This window comes from Phocoena phocoena, chromosome 8, assembly GCF_963924675.1.
Source record: "Phocoena phocoena chromosome 8, mPhoPho1.1, whole genome shotgun sequence".
Classification (NCBI taxonomy): domain Eukaryota; kingdom Metazoa; phylum Chordata; class Mammalia; order Artiodactyla; family Phocoenidae; genus Phocoena; species Phocoena phocoena.
In genome coordinates this window covers 1711019-1736504 of record NC_089226.1, presented here as the reverse complement: position 1 = coordinate 1736504, position 25486 = coordinate 1711019, and the positions used below count along the sequence as shown (strand labels likewise).

General features: G+C 54.4%; 1 protein-coding gene across 1 annotated transcript in view; it reads right to left on the bottom strand.

Moving 5' to 3' along the window:
• Positions 1–24640, bottom strand: part of OPCML (opioid binding protein/cell adhesion molecule like) — a 1073563-nt gene extending 1048923 nt beyond the window's left edge. Inside the window, exon 1 of the mRNA XM_065882990.1 lies at positions 24453–24640. Within this exon, the coding sequence (XP_065739062.1) occupies positions 24453–24513 (61 nt within the window). The 5' untranslated portion in view covers positions 24514–24640. The remainder of the gene's footprint in view (positions 1–24452) is intronic.
• Positions 24641–25486: the final 846 nt, after the last annotated feature.

Genomic DNA, 25486 nt, shown 5'->3' with positions numbered 1-25486 from the left:
AAGCAGAGCCCAGACGTCCTGCCTGGCTCCCACGGGCAGCCCATGATCATGGCAACCGTGCACACCTTGAGGGGCCTTCACCATCCCGCAGGTTTCCTAGGAGCCCCCCACCCTGTGCCACTCGGCCTGGGGTGTCCAAACACACGGCGGGTCCTAGTAACGCTGATGAAAATTAAGTCTCGGGCTGGTCTGTGCTTCTGTGGTCCAAATTAATTGGTTCCATGACCTTTTTATATCGGCATCCTGTCCCCTATAAAACGTAAATAGAGTAGGTACCCAGCAAATACTTGAACTAACGTCTTAAATAAGGTGTTCTGCCCTCCATAAAGCCTGTCTTGTTATTTAAGGAAAGACGACATTATCATGGGATGAGCTTGGAACAGTAAACCAACGAGACTACCTTTCCCCCATCCACCCCCCCAGACCAGGGACGACGTGGGGTAGAGTTACTCTCCGTTACACACCCACCCCCTTCCCAGGGACTGAAGGGGGTGCTTACTTCACTGCGAACAGGAGCAGAGTCTCAGACCTCCTGCCAGGTCCACACTGAGACGAGTCGGAGCCTGAGAACATGGCCCGGGGTCACCTGAACCCCTCGGCCGGGCACCAGGACCTCCGAGAAGCTGAGGCCCTTCCTCCCTGGTCCAAGGTCTTCAACTCCACCCACCGCCCGCCCTCGGTGGGCTGGGCTAAGGGTCTCGTGCAAGATTCAGGGAAGTGGATCCACAGGTGTGTGTGAGTCCACGGACACACCCTCAGTACACAGTAGCATAGGAAAAAAAACACAGATGCCTCCTCTCCCTCCCAAGGCTCCATCATAGCTTCATCTTCAGGGAAGAAATTAATCTAAGAACCTTTAGCCAGATCCTCTGACTTTCTGTCCAGATCCTGCGGCACTTCACTGCAAGACAAGCTTCCCTCAGCCATTCTCCTTCAGGGGCGTTTGCTCCTGTGTTTGGTGTGCAGTGAAACGCGCGGCCAGGATTGCTGATGCAAAGGCTGTAGCAACACTTGGGCCCATCCCCTGTGAGAGGAGAAATACTTCTTGACTAGACTTAGTGTGACTGGCCATCCTGGGGTGCCTGGGACGGGCAGTCCCCAGGGTGCAGGGCTCCCAGTTCTGAAAGCAGGACAGTTCTGAGCAAACTGGGCCAAGTTGAATAATCTAGCTTAGATATGATTTCTGAAAATGCCCCCATCCTTAGCAGCAAGGATGGGGCAGGAATGACATAGAGTAAAAGGAAGCAGCTGGTCTGAGGGCGGAACTGCAAAGAGGCTCCATGTTCTAAACTCCATAATTTCCTCATCTCATTTCTAAAGACATAGAAAATGAGCTTCATAGAAATATGTCTGCCTAGGAGTCAACTTTACGTGGCAGAGTTGACTCTGAAAGTCAGATCTGTGGGAGCCCTAAACCCATGTTCTTTACCGGGCCAGGAGCCTGTGAGGACCAGCACGGCCTCCCGGCCCCAGGAAGGAACCTCGAGGCACCATCAAGGGCCTGCCTTCAGGGAGTTTCAGATACACTGGGCGGGGCGGGCAGTGGATTTAACTAACCTCAGCTGGTCAGCATCTCCTCCCCTGCCCTTCGCTCCTCCAAACGCAGCTGTAAATCCTTCCCATCTGTAAACACGAATGCGGTTCTCGCCATTGCTTAGCGCTTCTGACACTAATTGCTCTACAGAGTCTGTGCAACTGGCAACACCTTATTAAAAGTGAAATATATTATACTGTCCACTTATTGCTGCTTTATAGAGATAAAAGTATCTTTACTGCATGGGAAAGCTGGCAAAGAATTTGACAAAGTGGCTTCTAAATAGCCGCCTCCCAGGACACAGGCTGGGTCTAGGTTAGGCCGGAGCTGCCCTGCCCTGCCCTGCCCTGCCCTGAAGGTTTCACCACAGACTCTCCCCTGCACTGTTCTGCTTCCATCTCAAAGATCAGCGTCCACGGAGCAAGCCTTGGTGCTCTCAGCCGAGACAGACAGTCTGCAGAAACAACGTCTCCTTCCTGCCAAGGGCAGAGCAGGGTGCAGAGGAGGCTGGCTAGAGGAGAGCTGGGTGGCAAGGATGCAAGAGCACGACGGGCAGGTCTAGGGCGAGAGCTCCAAGTTCAGCCAAACTTGGGACAAGGCAGGCCTCCTGACGGACACCCGCCAAGACGGGATCGCACAGTCAAAGCAAAGCCACAGTCAGCAACCTCTGCAGACGCTTGCTGACACTTAACCATCAGAGAGTCCACCCACCCCAACCTCAGCCCAGCTGGCTGCTCGGGGCCCTGTTACGTGGGACAGAGACTCCAATGACCTCCTCGCTGAAAGCAACGGGACTCAACTCGCCAACCAAATACCCGTAAACACTTCCCTAAACACCCTCCAATTCAAGATTGCCTGACCATCCATATGGGATGCAAGCTAAGAATGTTTCTTACATTTTTAAAAGGTTGTGAAAAGAGGAAGAGGAATATGAGGTAGAAACCTCAGGGGCGAAAAGCCTAGAATATTTACTTCACCAGAAACAGCCGGCGCTGTCTTAAAGAAAGAACGGGAAAGTGCAGAGAAAGGTGACTGCAGGCAGCTCAGAGGAGAACCGCAGGATGGAGGGAAGGACAAGGGTTGACACAGAAATGCCACCGGGAAAATAACGCCCACTTCCAAAGGGGCAAATTTTGCTGAGTGCTGAGATCTGATTAATTGTGTTCACTCTGCTTTCTGGAAAGGGCCCGTCTGCGGGAGCCTCGCCTTTTGTCTTGGCGATGTTTTACCGCTGTCCCCGTCCATGGCAGTGCCACGACACGGCCCAGTGGGACAGGGCGGCCCCAGGAGCTTGCAGATAACAAGGAGATGCAATGATGGACGGGCCTATTGTCACGGCCATGTTTTGTGTTTCCGAGATACCAAATTGCCTGATCGCTTTGACATTTCCGAGACCAAATTAAAATGCACCACCATGGAGACAAAATGTCATTAGCCTCATTATAAGTGATTGTGTTAAAATAAATACAAAAATAAAGTGGAAATTAGTCCAAACCATTAAAATACAGAAGCGAAAATGGCCAACAGGGACCTTACATGAGACAGACTAAGAAAGGTTGAGACGCCCCCAAGGAGGCAGGAGAGATGGATGGAGCCAGCATGGTGGGCAGGCAGCGGGCGGCGGGGCGGCACTGCTTGGGCGCCAAAGCTGCTGCGCTCGGCCACCGCCCATGTCGAGGGGCCTTAGAAAGGGTGCATGGCCTCACTGACCCCTGAATTCCTTCTCTGGGAAGATAAGAAAGTGACCTCACCTTTCACACGTGTCTGTGAAGAGCTTCACGTCTAAGTAAAAGGAATAAAGAAATGGTCTTATGAGTTGGAGACCGTCTGGAAGACGGTCCCCTGAAAGAAGGGGGCAGGTAGCCCCATTGGGCAGAGAGATAACTGACCTGACCAGGGACGGAGGTGTCCTCACAGGACAGCCCCGGCTTTTCTGAAGAAGGGTGGCCACAGGCAGAGAACCAAACTTGGGTCCACTTGCCCGAGTGCAGTAAAGCCAATGTACCGACATGGAGTCGTGGTGAAGGAAACTGTAGCATTCACTGCAGGACCAAGCACGGAGTCCAGAGCGGCTAGTGCTCAAAAAACCCGAGCTCCCCGATGGGTTTCAGGAAAGCATTTCTAGAGGCCAGGTGAGGGGGGCGGGTCGCAGGGCATGCGAGCAGCTTGTGCACCGTTCTCTGGTTGGTTGATGGTGAGGTCACAGGGTCAACATTATCAGTCCTGAGGCTCCAGGAGGCCTGGGTCCTCAGGTAGTTAACATCTTCCATTTGGTGGTGGTTTTAGCATCTGTAAAGCAACTCAGGAAGTGTGCATCAGGTACTATGATCTGGCTACTTCAGAGGGGAGCCCAGGGGAGGATACGGGCAAGGGGTGTGTCCCGGGAAGGCCCCATACAGTCCTGCTCGGTTACACCAGGAGGCCCCGTGTGGGGTACCGAGAGGGGTTCTGACTGCGACTCTGTCTGATGTCAGCTCAGCCCGTTCCCTGACCTCCTACCCTCTGTGGGGCTCACCCCCCCTGCCTCCCAGACCCTTTACTCTCTGCTGCTTCACCCAACCTGCCCTTTGACCCCTCCCTCTTTCCTGCTCTTTCACCTACACCTACTTCCTTTGGCCCCTCAGACTTGACCCCAGAAACCTGGCCCCAGGCACATAATATCCATCTCCTGCGTCTCTCATTCCCACCACTGGACGTTTGCCCTTAATGCCTAGTCTATGGACGCTGACCAGAACAAGCAATGGTGTGAACCGTGCCCCCAAAAGGAAGAGAACCAATCCTTCCCTCGGCGCCTTCAAGGAAGGACATTAATTCTAACTTCCACCATGCCTGCCCACCCCCCCAGGAGAGCCACACGAAGCCCCTCCCTGCAGGAACCGTGACTGAGTAGGCTGAATTCCTGCCTCAGCCTGCTTCTCCACACAGACGTCCATGACCAGCCCCGGCCTCTTCCCTGCTGAGCCCGAACCGGCTGGGGGACCACTTCCTATCGATCGGAAGCTGGCACGTGGTTCTCCCCCTTGAGATCGAGGGCTGTTGTTTTCACCGAACACAGTGAGCCTCTAACAAGCATGAACCAACACAACTGGAAGCACCATGATAGAGTGACAGTACCTTCTGCTAGCATGACAGTCCTTCCCGTTTTCTAAATTATCTCTACCAACAGCACCCCGGACCACACAAAAGTCCTGTGTTGCGACTAAGGCAGATATTATAGTTCCTTCCTCATATCTGAAAAAAACTGAGGCCCCAGCACGGAAAATGTCTCGTCCAATTTCCCACAGTCCAGAGCAAAGAGACTAAAAGCCACACGTCTGAAGCCTCGGTTCAGTCCAAATTGTTGAATTACTTTGCCCAAGTCTTAAGGAGCAGAACAAAGGATCCCAGGAGAGCTGGGAGAGGGTTAATTCCCAAAGGCCTGCAAATAGCTTGACCCCCTAAGAAGAGCCCTCAGGTGCTCAGTGGGGATGAGCAAGGGCCTCAGGGGGCTTTGCTGCAGGAGCCCGCAGACCCCAAGCTGCGAGCTCCTGCACCTGCTCTGTCATCGTGATCCCTCGGGAGATGCGTGGGTGGGTTTGGTTTGGTTTGGTTTGCTCCAGGTGAATTTCTGGGGAGACAGAAGATGCCAGGAGGTGGGGCGAGCCGTCCCTGGTCCAGTCAGAGACAGCACTGCTGCGAGAGACAACTAAGGGCGTTGCCTGAAGGACAGCAGCAGAAAAGCTTTACCCTGGAACCCCAAGCAGGAGAGCTGCTGTTCAATCAGCGTGTGTGAGTGCCCCGTGCTGGGACGGCCGGAGGCCCTGTTCTGTGCATGTCTCCACTGCGGCCTCTGTGCAGGGCTGGGGAGGCCGCCGCCCTTGGGGCCGTCACGTTCTCCACTTGAGTCTGCAGTTCCCAGCATGCGTGCTCGCCCACTCTCTTCCTTCCAAACCCAGCGGGCATCTGACTTCTCTGATTTATGTTTTCTTTCTAGTCCCTGCACTCTGATCTTTCTCCCCCACATCCCTTTTCTAACCTGTGAGTGTCAGTTTAAAAAGTGCGCCCGCTTTCCCCGTTGCTCCACGGGGTGGGAATCAGGACAGAGAAGACCTTTTCCTAGGGCCAAGCCAGCCCGTTCCGAGGGCCCGATGGATTCCCTGCTGTAACTCGGACTGAGCAGCACGGTGGACTAGGAGAAGGCTTGGTGAAATGAGCTCACGAAAGGCCGAACGTCCAGCTGAGAAGACGCGTCTTCAGAGGTGAGAAACACAAGCAGCTTACTCCCGTGAAGCAGGAGGGTGTCAGAAGCATGCTAAAATGGGTCAAACACCAGGCTTCAAGGCGGTGGGCTGGCTGCAATCAATCGTTTTCTGAGTGCTCATTAGAATTACGAAACATCAGAGCCGGCAGGCACCTTAAGGGATGCTTCAGCACAACCTCCTTTTGTAGAGAAGAAATCTGAGGCTGAGAAAGTCCAGCGACCCACGCAAGGTCACGCAGCCAGGCACGGCCGTGAAAGACCAGCGTTCAGGGGTGCTGACTCCCACCATCCCTTCCGACACCACGTGTGCTCACTCGGGGAGTGGGAGGAGAGTTCCTGTGCCCAAGTGGTTCAGTCTCTGATTAGAGGCACAAGGTAAAGACGTTTTTTGAAGTGATTGTCCTGAGGGTAGTAAATCACGAAAATCCCAAATGAGCCAGGGACAATATTAAGATCACCAGGGGAGATTTTTTAAAATCCTGACGTTGTACCCCGACCAATTCCATCAGAATCTCAGGGAGTAGGACCCGGGCGCGCGTCCGGGTGTTTTGAGCTCCCCCCTCCCCAGTGGTCTCAATGTGCCGACAAGGTTGAGAACCATCCCTCTGGAAGTTCAGAGGGAGAGGGGTGCTTATTGGGTGAAGTTGCCAAAAAAGGCTGCTTGGAAGAAACTGTTTCTGGGCTGAGATCAGAGCAGTGGGCTAGACCCGGGGGCGCCAAGAGTCTTCCTTTCCACGCTGCTAGCCCAGGAAGCACACCGCGAGGAGCACAGAGCACAAGAGCCGTTCAACACTGGTACCTTCCTTCCCTGAGCCTTTGGTCCACTCAGCATAGCAATCCAGGGTGATTTCTGCCCCCAGTTTCCCACGCGGAGGGGTGAGGCCGGCTTAGTAAGGGCCCCACGTCTGGGAGCGGGACTACAGGTCCACAGCCCTGACCCTGACCCAGCCCACCTGCAAGTTCAACCTACAGCCATCAGCCAGGGGTCAGGGGCTGCTCTAAGTGCCGCGCTCTCTGGCCCAGCGAGGAATCGGCCCCAGCCCCTGGTCACGCAGAGGAGGGGGAGAAAGGAGGCGACGGAGAGCTCTATCAAGTTCACCTCCCCCGGGCAGGCTCCACACCCCAGATCTCATCTGCCTGTGTCAGCAGCCAGATGCCAACGGGCGCACACCCGACGGCCGGGAAAGAGCCCAGGGCCACCAACACGGGGCGGAGGCTGGCTGGGCGCCCCTCGTGCTTGGCATCAGCAGCCCCCGTCAGGAGGACGGCACAGACAGAAGGGGCTGTGCTTCCCGAGACCCTCTCCTGACTCCTGCGTGGCCCCTCTCTGCAGCAGGGTGGCCACGCCGCTCAGTGTTTACCCTGAGGCTGCCTTGAAGTCCTCTAACAGTGACTGCTCGTTAGCCTTCTCACCCTCATCTACACCAGCGGCTCCAATCCAAGTCCCAGAGAGGTTGAGACGGTGCCCGAGGGTGTGTGGGTACTTAGCAACTCAGGGGCTCCCTTCTCTCCAGCTCACCTGCTTGCAGGGGATGTTTCCACTTGGTGGAGGCGCCCACTGGATATTTATTCAAGAAGTAGCTACTGATCGCCTTTTCTGTGTAAGACACCACCGCCTCTTGGGCTCCTCCTCTGAAGGCGGCTGGGATCCATCTCACGCCCACACTTTCCCCTTAAATCAGACACAGGAGCCAAACCTCTGACGTCAGAAGCACGGAGGCCACAGGGAGAAGTCATTCTGCTGAACGTTTGCTTGTAGCTCTGCGCCTCTAGAAATGCAGACGGGCCTCTGTGCAGCCGTCGGATGCCCCTGGCTGGTCACGGTGCAGGTCGTGCACAGCCGCGAGATGCGGGTCTGAGTAGCCTAGGACCAACACCTGGACGACCCTTTCCAAGTCTTGCCATTCCAGGCTGAGCAGAAAGGCCTTCAGATCTTCACAGTATTATTTCTCTGGTGTGATCCACGGTAAACTCTCACCAAGAGGGAAGAGCGTGAAAAGCACCCTGAACTGAGACAAATCAGACCTCGTTTCTGTACCTGGTCGTCCCGCACGACGCTGTGTGAACCCACACGAGTCTCCCCACTGGGCTCCAGTGACTGTAAGGTCCCTTATGATGCTGACCATTTGTGGGCACAGACGTGGCCTCCCCAGCCTTCGGCTTCTCCTCTCACCCTGTCGTTAAATACTTAAGAAAACATTACGAACAGGGCCTGTACTTTCCTAATAATAACACCATCCGTGGCCCTTGAGTCAAATCCTGCAGTGATGGGTGACATGTGGACAAGAGCTCTGTACCTAACAGGACTGCAGGCCACTCACCTGCTGGTTGCTGCCTCGGCCCTTTACCAGCCCACCGACACGTTACCACGGATGCTCTTCCACGTAATTATCTCCTCCACCTCTTTCAAAGTTCAAGTTCCCGGAGCTCAGGGTCTGGACCCCTTCCTGTTTCCTTCTGTGTTCCCTCCCCTTGTAATCTCAGTCAGCACTGAGGCTGGAGGTGTTACCCGTGCGCCAACAAATCCAGACGAGGATGCCTGGGTGCACACACGCACGTGCACATACACAAACGCACACACACTCCCAATTCTTTACATCCAACTGCCTGCCCTACATGCCCAGTACACGCACCAAGTTCACTGTGTGCAAAGTAAACTCCTGATTCTCCCCCAAACCCACAGATCCCCCTGCGGCTGACGTCAGCTCCATCCTTCCAGTTGCTCTGGTCACAGAATCCGGAGGACTCCGTGAATCTGTTCTCTTCTCACATCCCATCGGCCAGTAGCTCGGCCTTCACTGGATGCCTGTCAGCTACTTCCATCACCTCCTTTGCTGTCACCCTAGTCCACCCCCCCCCATCTTTTGCTTGGACCACAGCAGTAGTCCCCTAACTAGTCTCCCTGCTTCCACCTTCAGCAGTGAGGTCATGGCACTCCTCTGCTCAAATCTCGAAAGCAGCCCCATATCCAACTCAGAGTAAAGCCAGTCTCCTGACAGAGGATGACAAGGCTCGTTGAATGGGGACCCCACCTCTCTAGCCGTTTCTCCTACCCCTTCCCCTGTATTTACTCTGCCTAAGGCTGTTGGGCTACAGAGCATGGCACCTTCTCTGTGCTGCAGACTGGAGGACCCCTTAGACTACCCTCCACCTCTCTCACTGCCTCCCCGGCCTCTGACCTTCCTGCCCAGCCCCGGGCACCCTGCACGTGCCTCATGCGGGTCTTGGCCGGCTGCTCCTCGAGGGGACCTTCCAGCCCTTTACAAACTCGGCTCCAATGCCCGCCCCCGCCGCCCAGGAACCTCCCTGGTGAAGCTTCAAGAGCATGTTCTTCCCTCTATGTGCTTCCAGGAGGAGGTTTATGCAGACGGTTGCAGGAGAGCACACTGCAACGTGCCTGCAGGCTTTCTGGGCTGCCCCTTCCCGAGTGACCCCACATCCCGAGCCTCCAGCGCCCGGTAGAGGCTGAGTGCTCACCAGATGCCCACTGCCCGCAGGACCTTGTCGAATTAATCGTCCGACGTGGAGTTTCACCATGAAGCAGCTTTCACCTAAACCAAATTTGGCATTTATAATGGGGTTCGCGAAAAGATCCTAATCAGTGAGCCAGATCGCAGAAATTAACAGTGTAGCTTCTAAAATTAGTGTTGTGAACCACCCAGCAGCAGAGAAATCAGGCCACAGGACCAGCTGAGTACAGCAAAGAAATACGATTCAGAACCCCACAGGGTCAGTCCTTACACACCCAAGGCCCGCCAGGGCTACAGAGGATTCTGCAATGGCCAAGGAGCCCGGGGACGCTTCTGCGAGGCGCAGAGGAGCCTCAGGACTGGTCAAGGCCATGAGAAAGGCATCCCGGGCCACGGTAACGGATCCCATCCCTGGGCATCCGTGTGGACTTAGAGCTCCAGTACTGTCGGTGTCTACAGGATGTCAAAGAGGCTCACGTGGCAACAAGCAGTCAGTGCAGGGAGGTGGCTGGACAAAGTCTGGTCTGCCTTCTGCCGTAGTGATTTACAAAGCAGGCGTCTGACTGCTCCTTAGGTTTGGAGCCCTGAGACACTGACCTCTCTAATACGGGCCTGCTGCTTTGGCCTGCAGGTCACTTCCAAACGGACCGAAGAGGAAGGAATTCCTGCAACACGCCTGCGTGGTTTTCGCCTCCTCCGTTCCAGCTCACCTGTGTCTGCTCCCGCCCTCCACACCTGGAGCTCCTGGCAGTCCCTGTCACCAAGTGACTGAGGGTAGGCCCAGGACACTCTTGAGTATCTGGCCAGAGAGCCCCCTTTTCATCAAGAAGCAGCCCAAACACTTTAGTCAAGGGTCCTTTTAAATATTTAGCGCCATTCTCACTTCTTGATTGTAGGAAATTCATTTCAAGCTGGCTCAGTATTTTGAACTGATCTCAAAACTACTGCCATCACTGTGAGCAGGTCTACGCTACTATCTACCCCCACGATCTTAGATATTGCATTTTAGATTAGCTTTACGTGTCTGTATACAGGAATCTTATCTGGGCTGTCACGCACACTCCTGACTACCCGCAAGCTAATGGAGTAAAATCTAAGTCTGCCCTAAAGAAAAGGTGCTGGAATAGTTTGGCTAATAAAGATGGCACGCTCATTGAGAGAGTCAGTCCAGCGAAACTAATAACGCGGTTATGCCTTAAGACTTTTCACATCTGTTTTATTCCAGACGTAGTCTTCCAGAGAACAGCCCCGCCATCATGCCTAGTGGTATTCTTATCAAATGTGTTCCTCTTGTCAGCCATTCCTACAAAGCATTCATCAGAGAGCACCCGGCCCAGATGAGGGAGTTGATGACCTGATTTACAGGCTTGGGATAAATCGATTTTCAGTGGGACAAATAAACTGAGAACTAGAAGCTTCTCACAGGCGCGAAACCAGAACCGCTCAGAGGTGCGGGCCTATGGGATAAAAAGAGATGGCTGTCCTTCATTAGCTGTGAGAAAGACAACTGACATAAGTTAGGGGGTTGCTAGGATACTGTACTGACCATTTACAACCAAAGAACAGTGATTCTCAGCCAGGAGCAGTTTTCTGCCCCACGGGACGTCGGTCTATGCCTGGAGACAATTTTGGTTCTCGCAACCGGCGAGGTGCTGCTGGCACCTGATGCACAGAGACCAGGGATGCTGCTAAACAGCCTGCAATGCACCGGGCAGACCCCACAACCGAGAAGTGTCCTGCCAAGTGTCAAGAGTGCCGGTGCCACAGGGGCATTAGGGAAATCACGTTCCAGAAGCTAACGTGTGACCATAACAATTAACAATGGAAGCATCACGGGAGGGTAGAACCCGCTTTATGAGCTACACAGTGAATGTGCTCCAGATAACAAACCAGGAAGACAACAAAGAACGCAAGGTGTGTGTTGCATCTCCAAATGGACTCAGGTCCTGTCGAGGGAGAAAGGAAGCACCTTTATCATCAGTCCAGAGAAGCCAGAAACCCAGGTGAGAATCTGGGGGACTTGTTATAAAAATGTCTCATTTACTCTGGGTCAGAGGAGGGTTTCCAAGGGCCAGGGCTAGGAGAGTCCAAAATAGCAAGTTCTTCCTGGAACTGACAATTGCACAGCTCTCCCAGGCCTGCCCGTGAGTCCTGGCTCAGCTCTGCAGAGCGGGTTGGGTTGTGAGACTTCGAACTGGGAAGGGCTGGACTGGGGAGCAGAGCCTCGGCTTGCAGGCCTGCTCTGGGCCCAGCACGATGTCAGCCTGGATCCCCCAGAACCAGACGTCAGGTAGGACGAAGTGTCAAGACATGGGCCAGGGGAGCACCTGGGAGAGAAGATGGGGACAGAGCTGGAGACCCAGGCCCTCTGACCCGGGGAGTGTGAGAGCGAGGCTGCAGGAAGGCTGAGTGGACGTGGGGACGCAGTGTCCCCCTGAGGGGAGTGTGGCCAGGCCCCTGGGGAGCTTCAGGCCAAAGTCGACCATCAAGGAAGCCATGTCTCTCAAGAACGGCCACGACCCAGCACCTCTGCTTGGCTTGGTCGTTGGCCAAGAGCAGCCGTGAGAAGCGTGGCTGCAAAGCCAACACACCTGTGGGCTTCAGAGAGCAGAGGCAGGGGCTGAAGACCCGAGAGCCCCATCCTGGGGGCTGCCACCAATGCTGGGACAACGCACAGGAAAATGCATCCATTGCCGCCAAGTCTCCTACTTTACTCCTTCCTGTGCATCTCCCTTTCTGTGGTCTCCTAACACCTATGCGAAAAATTCCAACCCTCCCTTGGCTGGACTTTCCCCCAGGGGGATGTCTCTGCAGCAGGTGGTCCGTGGAGAAGAGCTGGGACAGAGGGAGAGGAGGGCAAGAACTCGGGTGAGGAACCACGTGCAGTTGGAACGGAAGGTCCCCCTGTTTAGCTTTTTCTCTCCCAAAGACTGTTTTGCATTTACTTCCCTTCAATGGTCTTTTTTGATAAACAAGAGAACATCTGTAATACTGGTCTGTATCCACTGACATGTTACTCATTTTTACCACAAAGACAGAATTGTTGAAGGACATGACAGCTGCTCCAAGATGGGGTCTGCCATAGCAACTGTGTTGTACCAGCACCCAGAGTGATTTGTGGCCAAGGACACATCCCATGCTAAGACCCAGAGAGAAGCAGCCAGAGCAGAGCCATTAGAAGCCTTCTGCCAACCATGATGAGACATTTCTGTCTTGACTCCAGTCCCATGAGCCGGTGCCCTAGCCCCTGAGTGGTGCTGGTCTCCAGGAATGCTTTGAGCGTTACACGGAATGGAGGGAAGGAGTACCAGCATTCCTATTGTTGTTTATTGATTTTTATCTTAGCCTTTTGGTCACCACATATGTGTAGCAACATAGATTATTTCTGCTTAAAAGAATACATTGTGTGTATAGGCTCTAAAACAAAGAAGTCTGGAGACCACTGGTCATAGAGTAGGTCTTAATTTTTGTAAATAGTAGAAAGTGATGGTATGAAACAGGTGAGAGTGGAACTACTCGGCTTGATCAGAGACAGCTGGGGTCCGGGAGTGGGGCACAGACTGCACCCGCTCAGCTGCAACCAAGCCTGTGGGGCTCTGGGCTAAAGGCCCCCAGGGGGAGGGGCAGGAGCAGGGACAGGCAGTCGCTGTACCTACCAGGATGCCCTGTGCTCACGCCTGGGGCCCCTGGTGTTTCTCAGTTGCTGGGCTCGCCCTCTGGGGCCTTGGGCAGGGCTCTGCTCACAGAGGATTCCGCCCCAGAGGGTGATAGGCACAGAAAGCGTCTGCACACCACCTCAGCACTGGGCAGGGGCTCTGCTCTGAGGAGGGGGCGTCCCCGGAGCTGAGACCCCGGCTCCCCTGCCCACGTGCTGGGTGGCGGCCCAGCCTCTGCCCAGTCTCCTCCCTATGCCCCCGGTGCCCAGTGGCCTGGTGCTCGGCCTTCACCCTTCCCTGTCTTTGGCCTCCTGCCACCCCCAGCACCGCTTTGTCCCTGACTTTCCCTCCAGCCCTAACCTTTGCTCTCTCGGCCTTCACGCTGACCCTGCTTCCTCCACCACGTTCAGCGCGATGCAGAAGAGGGGCCTTCGGAAATCTCAAGAGAATATGAAGATACTTCTTATGTACCCAGTTCCTGGGGCGAGGTCACGTCCAAACACAGGCGAGAGAGATCTGCTGATGGTAACCAGGCCCTTAGCCGATACCTAGGAACCCTGACAGAAGACAAGCCAAACTAACGGAAGAACTTTCTCTTTACTGAAAACCTACCACAGTCACTGCCTTCCCAGATGGCACATCACAAAGCAGCGGAACAAAAAAACTGTCACGAAGAATTGAAAATAAAGAGGGATGGAGAATATAGGATGCTCTTACGGGGGAAACATAATCTCCGGTGTACTGTGATTCCCCCCCACCATCCTTCTGAATGCTCTTCTACCACTTCCGCTCTTCAACTGCAGCATAAAATCTGATTTTGGAAACTAAAATATGATGAAAAACCAGCGTTCTAGTTCCAAGCTAGAGCACCCCTCGCCCGCCCTGATCCCAGACTAGAGGAAGACTCAGGACATGGTGAAGGTACAGGCAGGCTCCACTCTCCCGCGGGGACCTGGCCTCCAGTGGGGCCCGCAGGCTGAGCTACTCAGAAGGCAGCCGGTGACATGGACAGAAAGACTCTCACCTCTCGCTGTGGGCGGTGTGCTTGGTGTGTGGGGCCCTCCTTGGATCCCTGGGCCCGCTCGGCATCTCCACTCAGCCTGGGTCTTTCTGAGGCGTCTGAGAAGCTGAGCAGGTGGGGTTAGGGAGGACACGAGACAGGACTGTGACCTTGGACCTCACCTCCTTTCACCAGCCAAGCACACAGCTGCGTCCCTGGCTCTCATGCTGGACTCGGCCCGGTACAGGCGCAGGGTCTGTGGTCCCCTGGGCCTGAACAGAGGGACTTGGGTCACTAGGGCCTCGCGGCTGAGCCCGCGGCGGGAGGAACTGGTCGGTCCCCTGCAGCACCTGTCAGGGGAGCGAGCAGACCCCCTCCCACTAAGGTGCCCCTCAGCCCCGCACTGCTCCCTGAAAGTCTACTTTCAGGGGTGGCAGCGAGCTCAGGAGACAGGCACACGGGGCAGCCCGGTTTTCAGGGCTGCAGAGCACTTTCCACCCGAACTTCGCTCTTCTCAGCCCCGTCTGGGTTTCTCTCATCTCAACCCAAAAAACAGAGACCCAGCGGGGCCAGAGCAGCTCAGCTGGGGAAACACAAACCACTTCCAGTGCTTTCCACAGAAGAAGGGGAAGCAAAGCAAACAGGGCTCCAAGCCTAGGGGCATGAACACAGGAGTGGCCGGAAAGGGGCCTCCTCCTCCTGAACCACTATCACGGACACTCGGGCATGTGCTCCACAGCCTGTGGCAGCCAGAGCAGGACAGGGTCAGCAGTGAGGGGGCCGACGCAGGAGGAGAAGCAGGAAAGGCCCAGACACACGCCAACCCAAGGGACGCGCTGAGACCCAGGCCTGCCGCCTGGAGCCGCCGAGCCCCGCACGCCTGCCTGCATCCCGTACGACGTTCCCAGCCGCCCCAGGAAGTAGGTAAACGAGTTATTTCCTCCTATTTGGTAGACAGGATTAAGAGTCTAGGAGAGGTCCAACCGTTTGCCCAAGGCCACCCAGTTCACAAGTGCAGAGGCAAAGCCAGAGGCCGGGTCCCGCTTCCACACTCTCCCACAGGGGATGGCAGAAGGGCTCAGCATCCACCATAAAAATAAATAATATTTTATTTAAGTATAGTTGGTGTATAATATTATACAATTACAGGTGTACCATATACTGATTCACAATTTGTAAAGGTTATACTCCATTTATAGTTATTATAAAATATTGGCTCTATTCCCCGTGTTGTACAATATATCCTTGTACCTCATTTTATACCTAACAGTAAAAATAAAGAAGTGAAAGAAGAAAGAAAACAGTTGTCCGGGTCATAATAAAGAAGTGGTCCAATCTTCATGGACACTGTTGGGGGCAGTTGTAAGGCGGTGCCCTTTTACTCCCAAAAATCTCACCCTAAACAAAAGGAGGGGAGGGCCCATCAGGAAAAGATGCAGAATCCTCAGAGTGGTTTTCCCCATCCCTTCCCATCTGGGCTTCACCCAAAGAGGCATCCACCCCAGTGCCAAGTAAGACTGGGCACTGTCGTCTCCGTGGGATGAAGCCAGGGGGACTCCCAAGGCAACTCCAGCTTCCCTTGGAGGCTGACGGGCTATTTCCATCTCCACACTCTCTCTTCCAGCATTCTTCTCCCTTCAAGGAGCTGGGGCTCCCTTGGCACTGGGCTCTTTGGAAGAAGCAGGTTGGCTCATTCAGAGAAGCAAAGGCTTCCTCAGGCCTGTCTTCCTAGCAGGGAAATGCCCGTAGGAGCCTGGCCCAAGCACAGTCACCAGTGCATTCCTGTCTGCTCTGAATCTGAAGCCCTGCTTCCTGTGCTGCACTGTCCATGGCTCTTCTGAGCTGATCTCTCAATCGTGCCCAGGCCCGCATGGTCCACCGTGAGGGCAGAGCAGGGCAGGGGGAGGACGGGCGTTCACCCACTATCTCACGGAGCAGTGACGATGTACGGGGAGGTGCTGTGTGCACCGTCAGTTACCGTTTCACCATGAATTGTTAATGTCACATTTATGGTGTTTTCGGTGTGTATTTTCTCTTGGGTTTGATAGTCTGGTGATGATAAAAGCAGGTGCCTTTTGCAGTGTGTAGACCAAACAGGACAGGTTGACATGTACCTGGAATTTGATATTGTACCACCCTGGGCATCTCCTTCTGCATATCAAGGATCAATTGATTTCTAGAAGTCTCCCAGTTCATTTACAAAGCTCATTCAAAGTATGAGGATGCCTCTGAGGAGGACAGGCTTCTCTCTTGTTTCTGACCTGTCACCTTAATCCGTGGGTACCGGATACCGGGGAGTCACCCTGTTCCACACGCTCCTTGTGCACCAAGATGAGAGAGCTTCGGGGAAACAGAGCAGCTGAGGTTACAAGTCTGTTTTCCAACAGGGGATCCGACAGGGAGGCAAAGCTCAGCTCAGCCCCGCGTACGCTGAAATGACACCAGCTGGGCTATGAACACAGGTTATTGAAGCTCCGTGTCGACATGTTGGTCGGGTCCCTGCTGACTATGTGACATTAGCTAAGATGCCGGACTCCCTATGCCTCAGTCTTCTCATCTGTAGAATGAAAGGAAGGGACCGATGATCTCCAGCATCCCTTTCAGTCCTGAGGGCTCTACTTTTCTACATAAATTAATATGACTCACCCAGGTGGTGGTGGTTACAGGGAGGTCATGCATGCTCTTGTGACATCACAATAATATTTGTGAAAACGTTGCATCCTGGTGCCCTTACATCAATCTAGAGTCCAATCAAAGCTTCTCTAAAATGCCTGGTTTCTTTTAGGAGCAAATAACCCTGGGCAAGATCCAGCAGATAACACAGCTAGAGCTCTCTGCAATCCCTTTGACAGATTGGGAAATGAATGATGCAATTTTAAGCTCCTACATTGGACCCTGAGAGGACACCAGTGAAGGGACTGAGATTATGAGACTTCAAGGAATGATGGAATTTCCGAAAGAACTTATTTCTGGTTCTGGGCAAAATTACACCTGAGCTGAACGGATGGTTTGTAAGCAGGACATGGAGGACAGATCCTCTTCTCTATGTTCCCAAAGGCACTGCTGGTGCTCACGGTGGGTTTCCTTTAGATTCAGATTCTTCAGACACACCTGGGGCACCTCTGACTTTCCTGCAGCGGCTCCACATCACCTGTGTCTCTCCAACCCAACACCACCAGCAGTTTCCCACCTGAGCTACTCTGGGGGCCTCACCCCTTCCGAGTTTGCTCACCTCTAATTCATTCTTCAAAATGCACAAGAACAAGATTCAATTATGTAAGGCGAGATCCTCACCCCCACTTAGGTGCACCACATCGGTGGGGTTCCGTCACTTCTAGAATAAACACCAAAATGACGAACGTGAGCGTCCAGGGCTGCTGGCCTCATCGCGTAGCACACGCCTTTCCTCTACGCTCCAGCCAAGCAGGAGAACGTCCCCTGGTCCTTTCTGCTCCGGGGCCTCTGCACGTCCTCTTCACTCTGCCTCTTCCCGGGGTTTGGATAAATTCTGCTCTTCATCCTTCAGACCTCAGCTCAATGGTCACTTTCTCGGGCAAGTGATCTTACCTCCCTGGCAAGTCAAGCCCTTCCTATGGGCAGCACAGACCTCTCCTCCCATAGATTTGTATCAGCTCTGACTTCCCCCCACAGGGACACATGTTTGAGGCACTCAGTCTCTCCCGCGAGGCTGTGAACCTCTTTTCTCTTTTTAGAATGATTCTCTTTTTTTTTGACGTGGACCATTTTTTTAAAGTCTTTACTGAATTTGTTACAATATTGCTTCTGATTTATGCTTTGGGTTTTTTTTTGGCCACGAGGTATGCAGGATCTTAGCTCCCTGACCAGGGGTCAAACCCGCACCCCCTGCATTGGAAGGTGAAGTCTTAACCACTGGACCGCCAGGGAGGTCCCGAGGCTATGAACCTCCTGCAAGCAGGGACCAGAGACTTTTGTTCAGGCACTGCATTCCCAGTGCCCAGAACAGTGCCTGTCACATAGTAATCACTCAATAAACATGTCAGACAAGTGAACCTGCCTGCTACTTGTGGCATCGTCGTCAGAGAGGAGCAAGGCAAGACCCCTGCTGCTCAGAAGCCCACAGCCACGAACAAGCACGTCTGAAATCGGCTCAGCTATAAGAAGTGACTCGGTATAAGACACGAGAAGCCCTGTTTCCATTTCCTCGGATTTACCGAGCCCTTCTGACCTCGTCCATATGAACATGAACCCGTGTAAGTGTCACTTGCTCAAGCACGACTCACCCTATGCTATCAGTGTCCTCTTGTGGTCACAGTCCCTCCTCGTATTGCTATAGCGTGTACTTGTTGGCACGGCAGGCATGACTCTAAATTTCTAATAACCGGGCCACTTCATCAGTACCCGGAGTTGCGTAAACCTGCGAGTGATTTTGTTTCTTATGCAGCCGCTGGCCCACATCAGGGCCCACGTCTGTGTTTACGGAGAGTCTCTCACTCTCAGGCGTGTCTGTGGCGACACGCGACAGGAAATCCAAAAGCACCATCTCCAGCTCGGAGCCGCCGCGTGCATATCTGGTTGGAAGCTCGGGGCTGGTGTTTACTGACAGGCATGAACACTGGAATGAGCAATGTCTACAGCATCCTTCATACATTTCCACCTCCCATTAGCAAAGCCTGTCTGCCCTCACTCTGCAGATGGGGAAGCCGATGGGCAGGCCAGCCCCGGGGCCCAGATGCCTGAGGATTCAATGGATGGAACAGGATGACAGAACAGAGAAGCTGACCCTTAGTACTCGTGTGAGCTTGGCTGGCCACCCGTGCGTGTGTCCATCCATTCATCTGCTTACTCGTTCACTCCACAAATGCTCTGTGAGCACGTGTTCTATGTCCGTCACTGTGCTGGGCACCAAGGTCATGTGGGAGGACAAAACGGATGTGTTCCCTACCTCGAGGGACCGCAGTCCAGGGGGGAAAGCGAGGCATAACACAGAGAATCACTGTAAAATATATGGGCCCACAGCGTTAGGCGGGAGGAACCTGGCATCCTGGACTTGGCAGTAACGAAGGAAACGAGCATCGAGAATGCTCTCCTGGGAAAGAGGAACTTAAGCTGAGCCCTGAAGGATGGAAAGGATATTTATCCAGAAACACCATGAAAGGAGGATAAGAGTTTTCCAAGCTCAGGTGGCCTCACAGGGGAAGCCCTTGAGGAAGGAGAGAGCACGGTGTGTTTGAGGGACTGATTCCCGAGCGATATGGAGCACGGGCCGGGGACTGGGTTGAGAGCTTTGGACTCTATTCCAGAGGCAACCCGAAGTCTGCATAGGGTTTTAAGCAAAGGAAAGACAAGCTCAGCTCTGCCTAGCTCATGATCTCTTTGAGAAGCAAGTGAGACCAAAGATAAATCTCCCAGGTAGACCACAAAGCGTGATACTTTCATTATGCTTCGTATAACCACTAAGCAAACTCCCAAGAGTGGTGAAACAGCATTTGTAAATTCCCTACGAATAAATGTTCACGAATGACCACTCAGGCTGTTTCAGAGAGTCTGTACCTTGAGATGTGGAATATGCTGGTTCTCCGGAGTTGCGTGTCAGCATGCCATCTGCCTGTCACTTACCACTTCCTGGGAGCATGCGAGCAGCCACTCCAATCAGTGGCCTGTGTCCCAGTGCATTGATCCGTCTGGGCCTTTCGGGGGTGTCTCTGCACAGCATCTCTGCTCATTAAAGGCAAGTGCCTACCTCATAATGATAATGCCGTGCACTTACCCAGCGCATTGCCCAGGGGTGTCTCAAAGCCTTTGGCAAACATTTAATTTAGTTAGTCTAGTGACTGCAGGCGAGTCCCCAGCCTCTCAGCACCATGGGGTCTAGGCAGACAGACAAGAGGTGCTGAGAAAGGAATGCAAGGCCGGCCTCGCCCAGGCTCCGGGGCCAAAATGTGGCAGGAGGATGAACGGGGTCCCTGCATCGCTGGGGCAGGGCTCCACGCGCACGGCCACGGCTGACTGCGGTACAGGCAGCATGTAGGCCTGCTGCCACAGCGCCCACAGGGAGAGCACCCAGGCTTGTGGCTACAGCAGGGAGCTCTGCAAGGGCAGAGACGTAAGTCCAGAGGAAGAAGGGGCTGTGGATGTGACTGTGAGGGTGGCTAAGCTCTGACTTAGAGGCATCCGTGTGTATGTGTGTGTGTGTGTGTGTGGACATGAGTGGAGGACAGTGAGGGGGGGGTGTGTATTCTCACACCTACAGGAAGGGAATAGCAAGGACATTTGTCTTCAAGTTCATCTCTGGTTACAGGGTTTATTCCTGCCCATTCTCAGAATTACCTTCAGTCCCGCCCCGGGCCCCACAAGCACCTCCATCTCAGGGTGTAGACTTGAGTGGTGTAGAAATCTAGCAGATGGAACTATATCCTTGCCCCCCATGTTAGTGCCTCCCCACTTAAGGGAAGGCAGAGGCAGCCAAGGCCTCCTGGGTTGAGAAGCAAAGTCTTAGTTTTCCATCAAGAGCATGAAACAGCTCAAGGGGCAGATGTCGCAGGGCCCGGAGCTCGGCACCTTTAGCAGGGTCAGAAGGATTGGCAGAGGAGAGAGGTGCCATCCCAAGGTGATGCCAGCCTGTCTCCTTCCTCTGATCGCCCGCCCGGCCCCCGTGTCTGGAAGGTGCCACTCAGCATCTGGAGGTGCGAACAGCCACCCCTGCAGACAGCCGGGCTTGTTGGCAGCCACTGGCCCTCTGTGGGCTGATGCCTGAGATCAGCAACAGAAACAGCCAGGCTGGGCCGTCCATGTCTCCTCTCCCCCAGCCCAGGCAGCAGCCTAGGGGCCCCCATCCAGTAAGCCTGGGACAGGACAGCCACAGCCGAGGCCGCAGGTGACAGCGCCCCTGGAGCACCGACTGTCTGAAGCTGATGCACAAGCCCATGTGCAGAGCACCCGGAAATACCGCAGAGCAACATCGGGACCAAAGGGGCCGTGTGTGTCTGCTGCCCTAGTTTTCCACGCAGAGAAACCAAGGCCCAGGGAGCTCAAAGTCCATGGGCCTATGGCATCAGGGTCCAAGGGCAGGAACACACTGAGTAACTCCCTGTTTTACGGACCCCTGTTCTTGAGGCAGGAGAGGACTTACTCACTGTACGATGTCTAAGCAGAACCTGTGTAAAGTCTTGTTGGATAAATGAAGGGGGAGATTGGGCCGTGAGTTCCCAGCACTGTGACAATGACACACAGAAGTGGGTATGGTCAGCTTTGCCTTCAGCCTGCTCCACCAGAAGGAATGCCCGCCCCCATCCTGTGCGACACCCCCCCGTTTCTGCCCTCTGACTAGGAGACCAGGTTGGGTTTTTACACTCACCTTGCTGTCATCTAACCTATGCTTTTGGCTACTCCACACAGGCGGAGATAAGCAGCTGGAACCCCTTCTACAGACTGATAGACTGAGGCCCAGAGGACACTCTGAGCCGGCCAAACCAACCTGAGGAGAAGGGGACAAACAGGAGGTAATGACTGCAACGTGGGAACAGAAGCCCTCCGGATCAGAGAGCCAATCCTCCCATCAGCGAGCTGGGCCCCCAGCTGGCGTGACTCTACGCTCTGCTTCAGAAACTGAGCCTTGGCCATAAAGACAGCAGCCCCCGTGCCCACCTCCATGCTGCCCTGCCATGTCTCAGGCTAGAGGGAAAAAGGCAGGCACAGATGGGTTTGGACTCAAATGCTGCAGGCCGTGGACAGGTTCTCAAGTACACACGAAGTGGGCTGAGAGGGACCGGGGGTGTTTGTTAGCCACACATGTCTGAGGTGGGGCAGGGGTTCTGCATTTTAACCTACAACCCCAGCACTCTCCACCTCCTGCTTCTGCAGGCTTGCTTCCCATCCCACTCCTCCCTCACCAAGTCCCCAGACCACGGTCAGAAAGGCTCCCTGCACAGGCCCATCTCTCCTCCTGCCCGGGACCACAAAAGCCCCCCCACTCTCGGCGCTCAGGGTCTCAGGAACATCTCAAGCCTGGAGTGACAATTGAATTGTCAACAGAGACCTCTCCCCGTCTCGGGTGTGGGCTCATTATGGTTTCCACTTGTTACTGTCTTTGCTGTCCCAGAGATTCTGCCTAGAAAAGCAATTCATGGCCATCGGTCTCCCCCTGGAAGGCACCAGGCGACAACAACATTAGCCTTAAAATTATTCTGGGATGGAAACGTGTTTCACTGAGAAATAGGCTGCAGAGTGAAACGGCATGGAGGCCCAACCAGGTCAAGGTTACGTGATTGCATTAGCCTCTGTCTTTAGAAGCAGGAAAAGTAAATGGCTAACGAGCTGGTATTAACCCTGATGGGAGGAAAAGCATCACTAGAAACAAAGGGGAAAAGTCTATAAACACATAATAAAGGAAGTAAAAGAGGCGAGGAAGAAGTCACAAGTAAGCCATTCGCTTGTCAGAACTTTAGGACACAGCCTGGTCCCGTTTCCCGCAGGGACCCTCCCGAGGTGATGCTTTCCTTTCCTCCGGGTACCTCCAAAGCCAACTTTCCTCCTCCGGCTGAGATGCTCGGGCCAGCTTCCAGCACAATTAGCAGCAAAGAGCAGCCCACCAGCAGAAATGCCTTCCCTCTGCCGAGCTCATCCTGGTGAGGCCAAGGGGCCGGGGGCTGGGGGAGGCCATGCCCTGGAGCAGAGCCCGCTACAGGTACGGGTGCTTCCCACCAGGGGAGATGAGATGAGCCTGGGAGCTCTACAGGGAAGCCTCGCCGGGCTCCAGCTCTCTTCAGGGTGCACCGCAATGCAGCTCCAGCTCCTGGGGCTCGCTCCCTCCCCCTTTGGAAGTGCAATGTTCTGATTCCACGGGAGGAGCCCAAACCCACCACCGGCACCCCAAGGGGTTGAGCGCTGCTGTTCTGCCAGCTGTACCTCAGCTCAGCGGGAGGACGGGGGCTGGGGGCCCAGGGCTGTCACCCCGGCCAGGGCTCACACCCATGGGAAAGTCTGGACCCTCACTCAGACCCAGAGCGCCCACCTGGCTCCCTCTACCAGGCTGGCGCAGGTGCCGAGCGCCCTGCAGGCCTTCCCCTCTGAGCTGGTCCTGCTGAAATCCCCTCCCAGGCTTGGATCTGGAAGAAGAGCAACACTCCCCACCCACTCTAACTTCTCAGCCTACAGCAGACAGCCTGGAACGTGCTTACGCAGCGCCCATGTCTGCTAGGAAAAGTGCAATTTTAACACAGCATTACAAAACGTTAAACGATGGATTTACTCCTTTTTTTTTTTTTTCAGTCCATCCTCTTCTTCCTTCTTCCCAATAAACTTTTCATTTTTCTGATTTCACTTTGGTAGCTTAGAAATACTTTGGGCTTTATGTTCTTAAAAACAAAAACCAAGTAATTCTGAATATAAAAATGTAAAATTGTATGTTTTACCCATACAGGATATGTAAGGCTTAAGAATCTTATTATTTATGTCTGTGTATATATGCACAGGATTTTAGGTTTAAGCTCATGTTTAACCAAATGCATGTGTCTCAATTTGGGGGAAAAAAAAGGAAAATTCTCGCTGGGCTGGGGTTTAGGGTAGAAACCCCACAGACCCCTGGATGCCGCCTAAACCCTTGCAAGCATAACCCCGTCCCTTCAGCATTGTTTGAAGGATGCCTGCAGGCATTCAGCTGTCTGCTTGCGAAGACACGCATGCAATCATCAAATCTATTACAACGTGTTGGGTTTTGCAACACTTCCACTAAGCCCATTCTGGCAGGATTGCAGCACCTTACCTGTGTCACTGCAAACAAGTAACTGCTGCGATAGGTGGACCACGTTTAAATGGCTCGATAAGGTAGGGAAGGCGCTGAGGAGGACCAGGTAAACCCAGATTCCCACCCTACCCCCGATACGCACATTCCAAATTCTGTCAGGGACATTCACGTTTCAGATGCGGGGAGAAGGAAGGGGAAACGGGATTCTGAATTTCAAAGGCACAATCTGCCCATTTGGTGGAAGGATAAAGAAAGGATGGAGGTGGCAGGACTGTGTTAAGATGAGAAATGCAGGAGCAAAGGAGGAGGAAGGGGAGAGGAAGGGGCTGGAGAGAGAGTGAGGAGAGAGGGTGGTGAGGTGGGGGGGGAGGGAGGAGGGGGAGAGGGAGAGAGAGAAAGAGGGAGAGACAGAAAAAGAGATGCCGGCAGATGCAGAGAGGAATCAGGATGTCCCCTCTATCCTGCCGGTCCCAACAGAAGCGGCGAGAAGGATTTATCCCTGGGAGTTGAAGCCCCTCTTCTTCTACCCTTGGGACCACAACTGGTTAAAGCCAGCCAGCACCTTGCAGAGCAACTGCAGTGCCTCACAGCAGGTGCACATCTCGAACCCAGCTCACCAGACCCACTGCCTGAAAGGAGAGCGAACCCCCAAACCCAAGCTGCAAGCACCCGTGTGTGCAGGAGCGACGAGCTAAGCAGTGTGTGCGCGCGGCGAGCCCACCTCTCCCCACACACGCAGCTCACACTCCCTCTTCCTCTCGGGCTCCCATTCCCCTTCCCCTTCTGCTCCGAACCGCCCGGGGGGAGCCGAGAGCCCCTGTCGGGTACCTGGGATGAAGAGCAGGGCGGCTGTCACGGAGAACACAATCCAGCAGGCGGGGTGGTGCATCTTGAGGCTGCGGTGTCCCCGCGGCTGGGCCGGCTGCCGCTGCCGCCGCTGCCGCCTTCCTCTGTGCTGAATTCTGAGCAGGTTTAAATCCAATGTTTGCAAAGGGAGGGAGAGAGCAGAAGAGAGAGGGAGCAGGCAGGCAGCGTCTCTGGTTTTTTGCTGCACAGACACACAGCTGGTGAACACCATGAGCACCAATCTGCGCGGGGCGCGGAGCAGACCTCCTCCAAGGCTCGCATTGGTTCCACTCTCCTGAGCGACACGCGGGCACTTTCCAGCTGGGAGGCTGGGCTCTGGGGAGCTTGGGTCTGCCCCATGCTCGCCCCCGCCCGGAGCACGCGTGTGCACTGGTCTCTGGGGGAGATGCCAGTGCGCAGGGCTTCCTTCCGTGGGCACCGGAGCCCCTTCGTGGGCGGTGGGAGGGGCTGGGCCTGGCAGTGGGGACCTCACAGAGCAGGGCTCAGAGCAGGACAAGAAAGGCAGTGTGACCAAACCTTGTGCCAATTCCTCACCATCCTTCCTCCTCCTGGTCTCCAGGCTGGGAGGGCAGGAGCCGTGGCCCATGGCGGGGTCACTCGGACGTTTAAATCGGACGCAATTCAGTTTGCCCAGCAGGAAGATGGGTGCGTTAGGGTTTTTTCCACCAAGGATGCAAAGAGAATTGGCTGAGTTCCCCACAATTAGAGCATCCTCAAGCTCTCCCCAGACTAGATGCCCTAGACGCCGGAACAACTGCTGTGACCGCAGCACAGGCGGGGTGCGTTCAGACTAGACGGCAAGGAGGCAGGAAACAGCTGAAGTCATGGGACATCTCCAAGGTGACAAGGTCACGGAAGGAACCTGTGGCTTTCCGTCTTCCATCCTGGCTTCTCCTGTTCACAGTCCAGTCGGCCCTTCCCGTGGAAGAGCAGCTCCCGCGGGTGGTATTCTGGGTGTGCCGTGCGGCAGATTTCCTCCAGCTCCACGCCTGCTC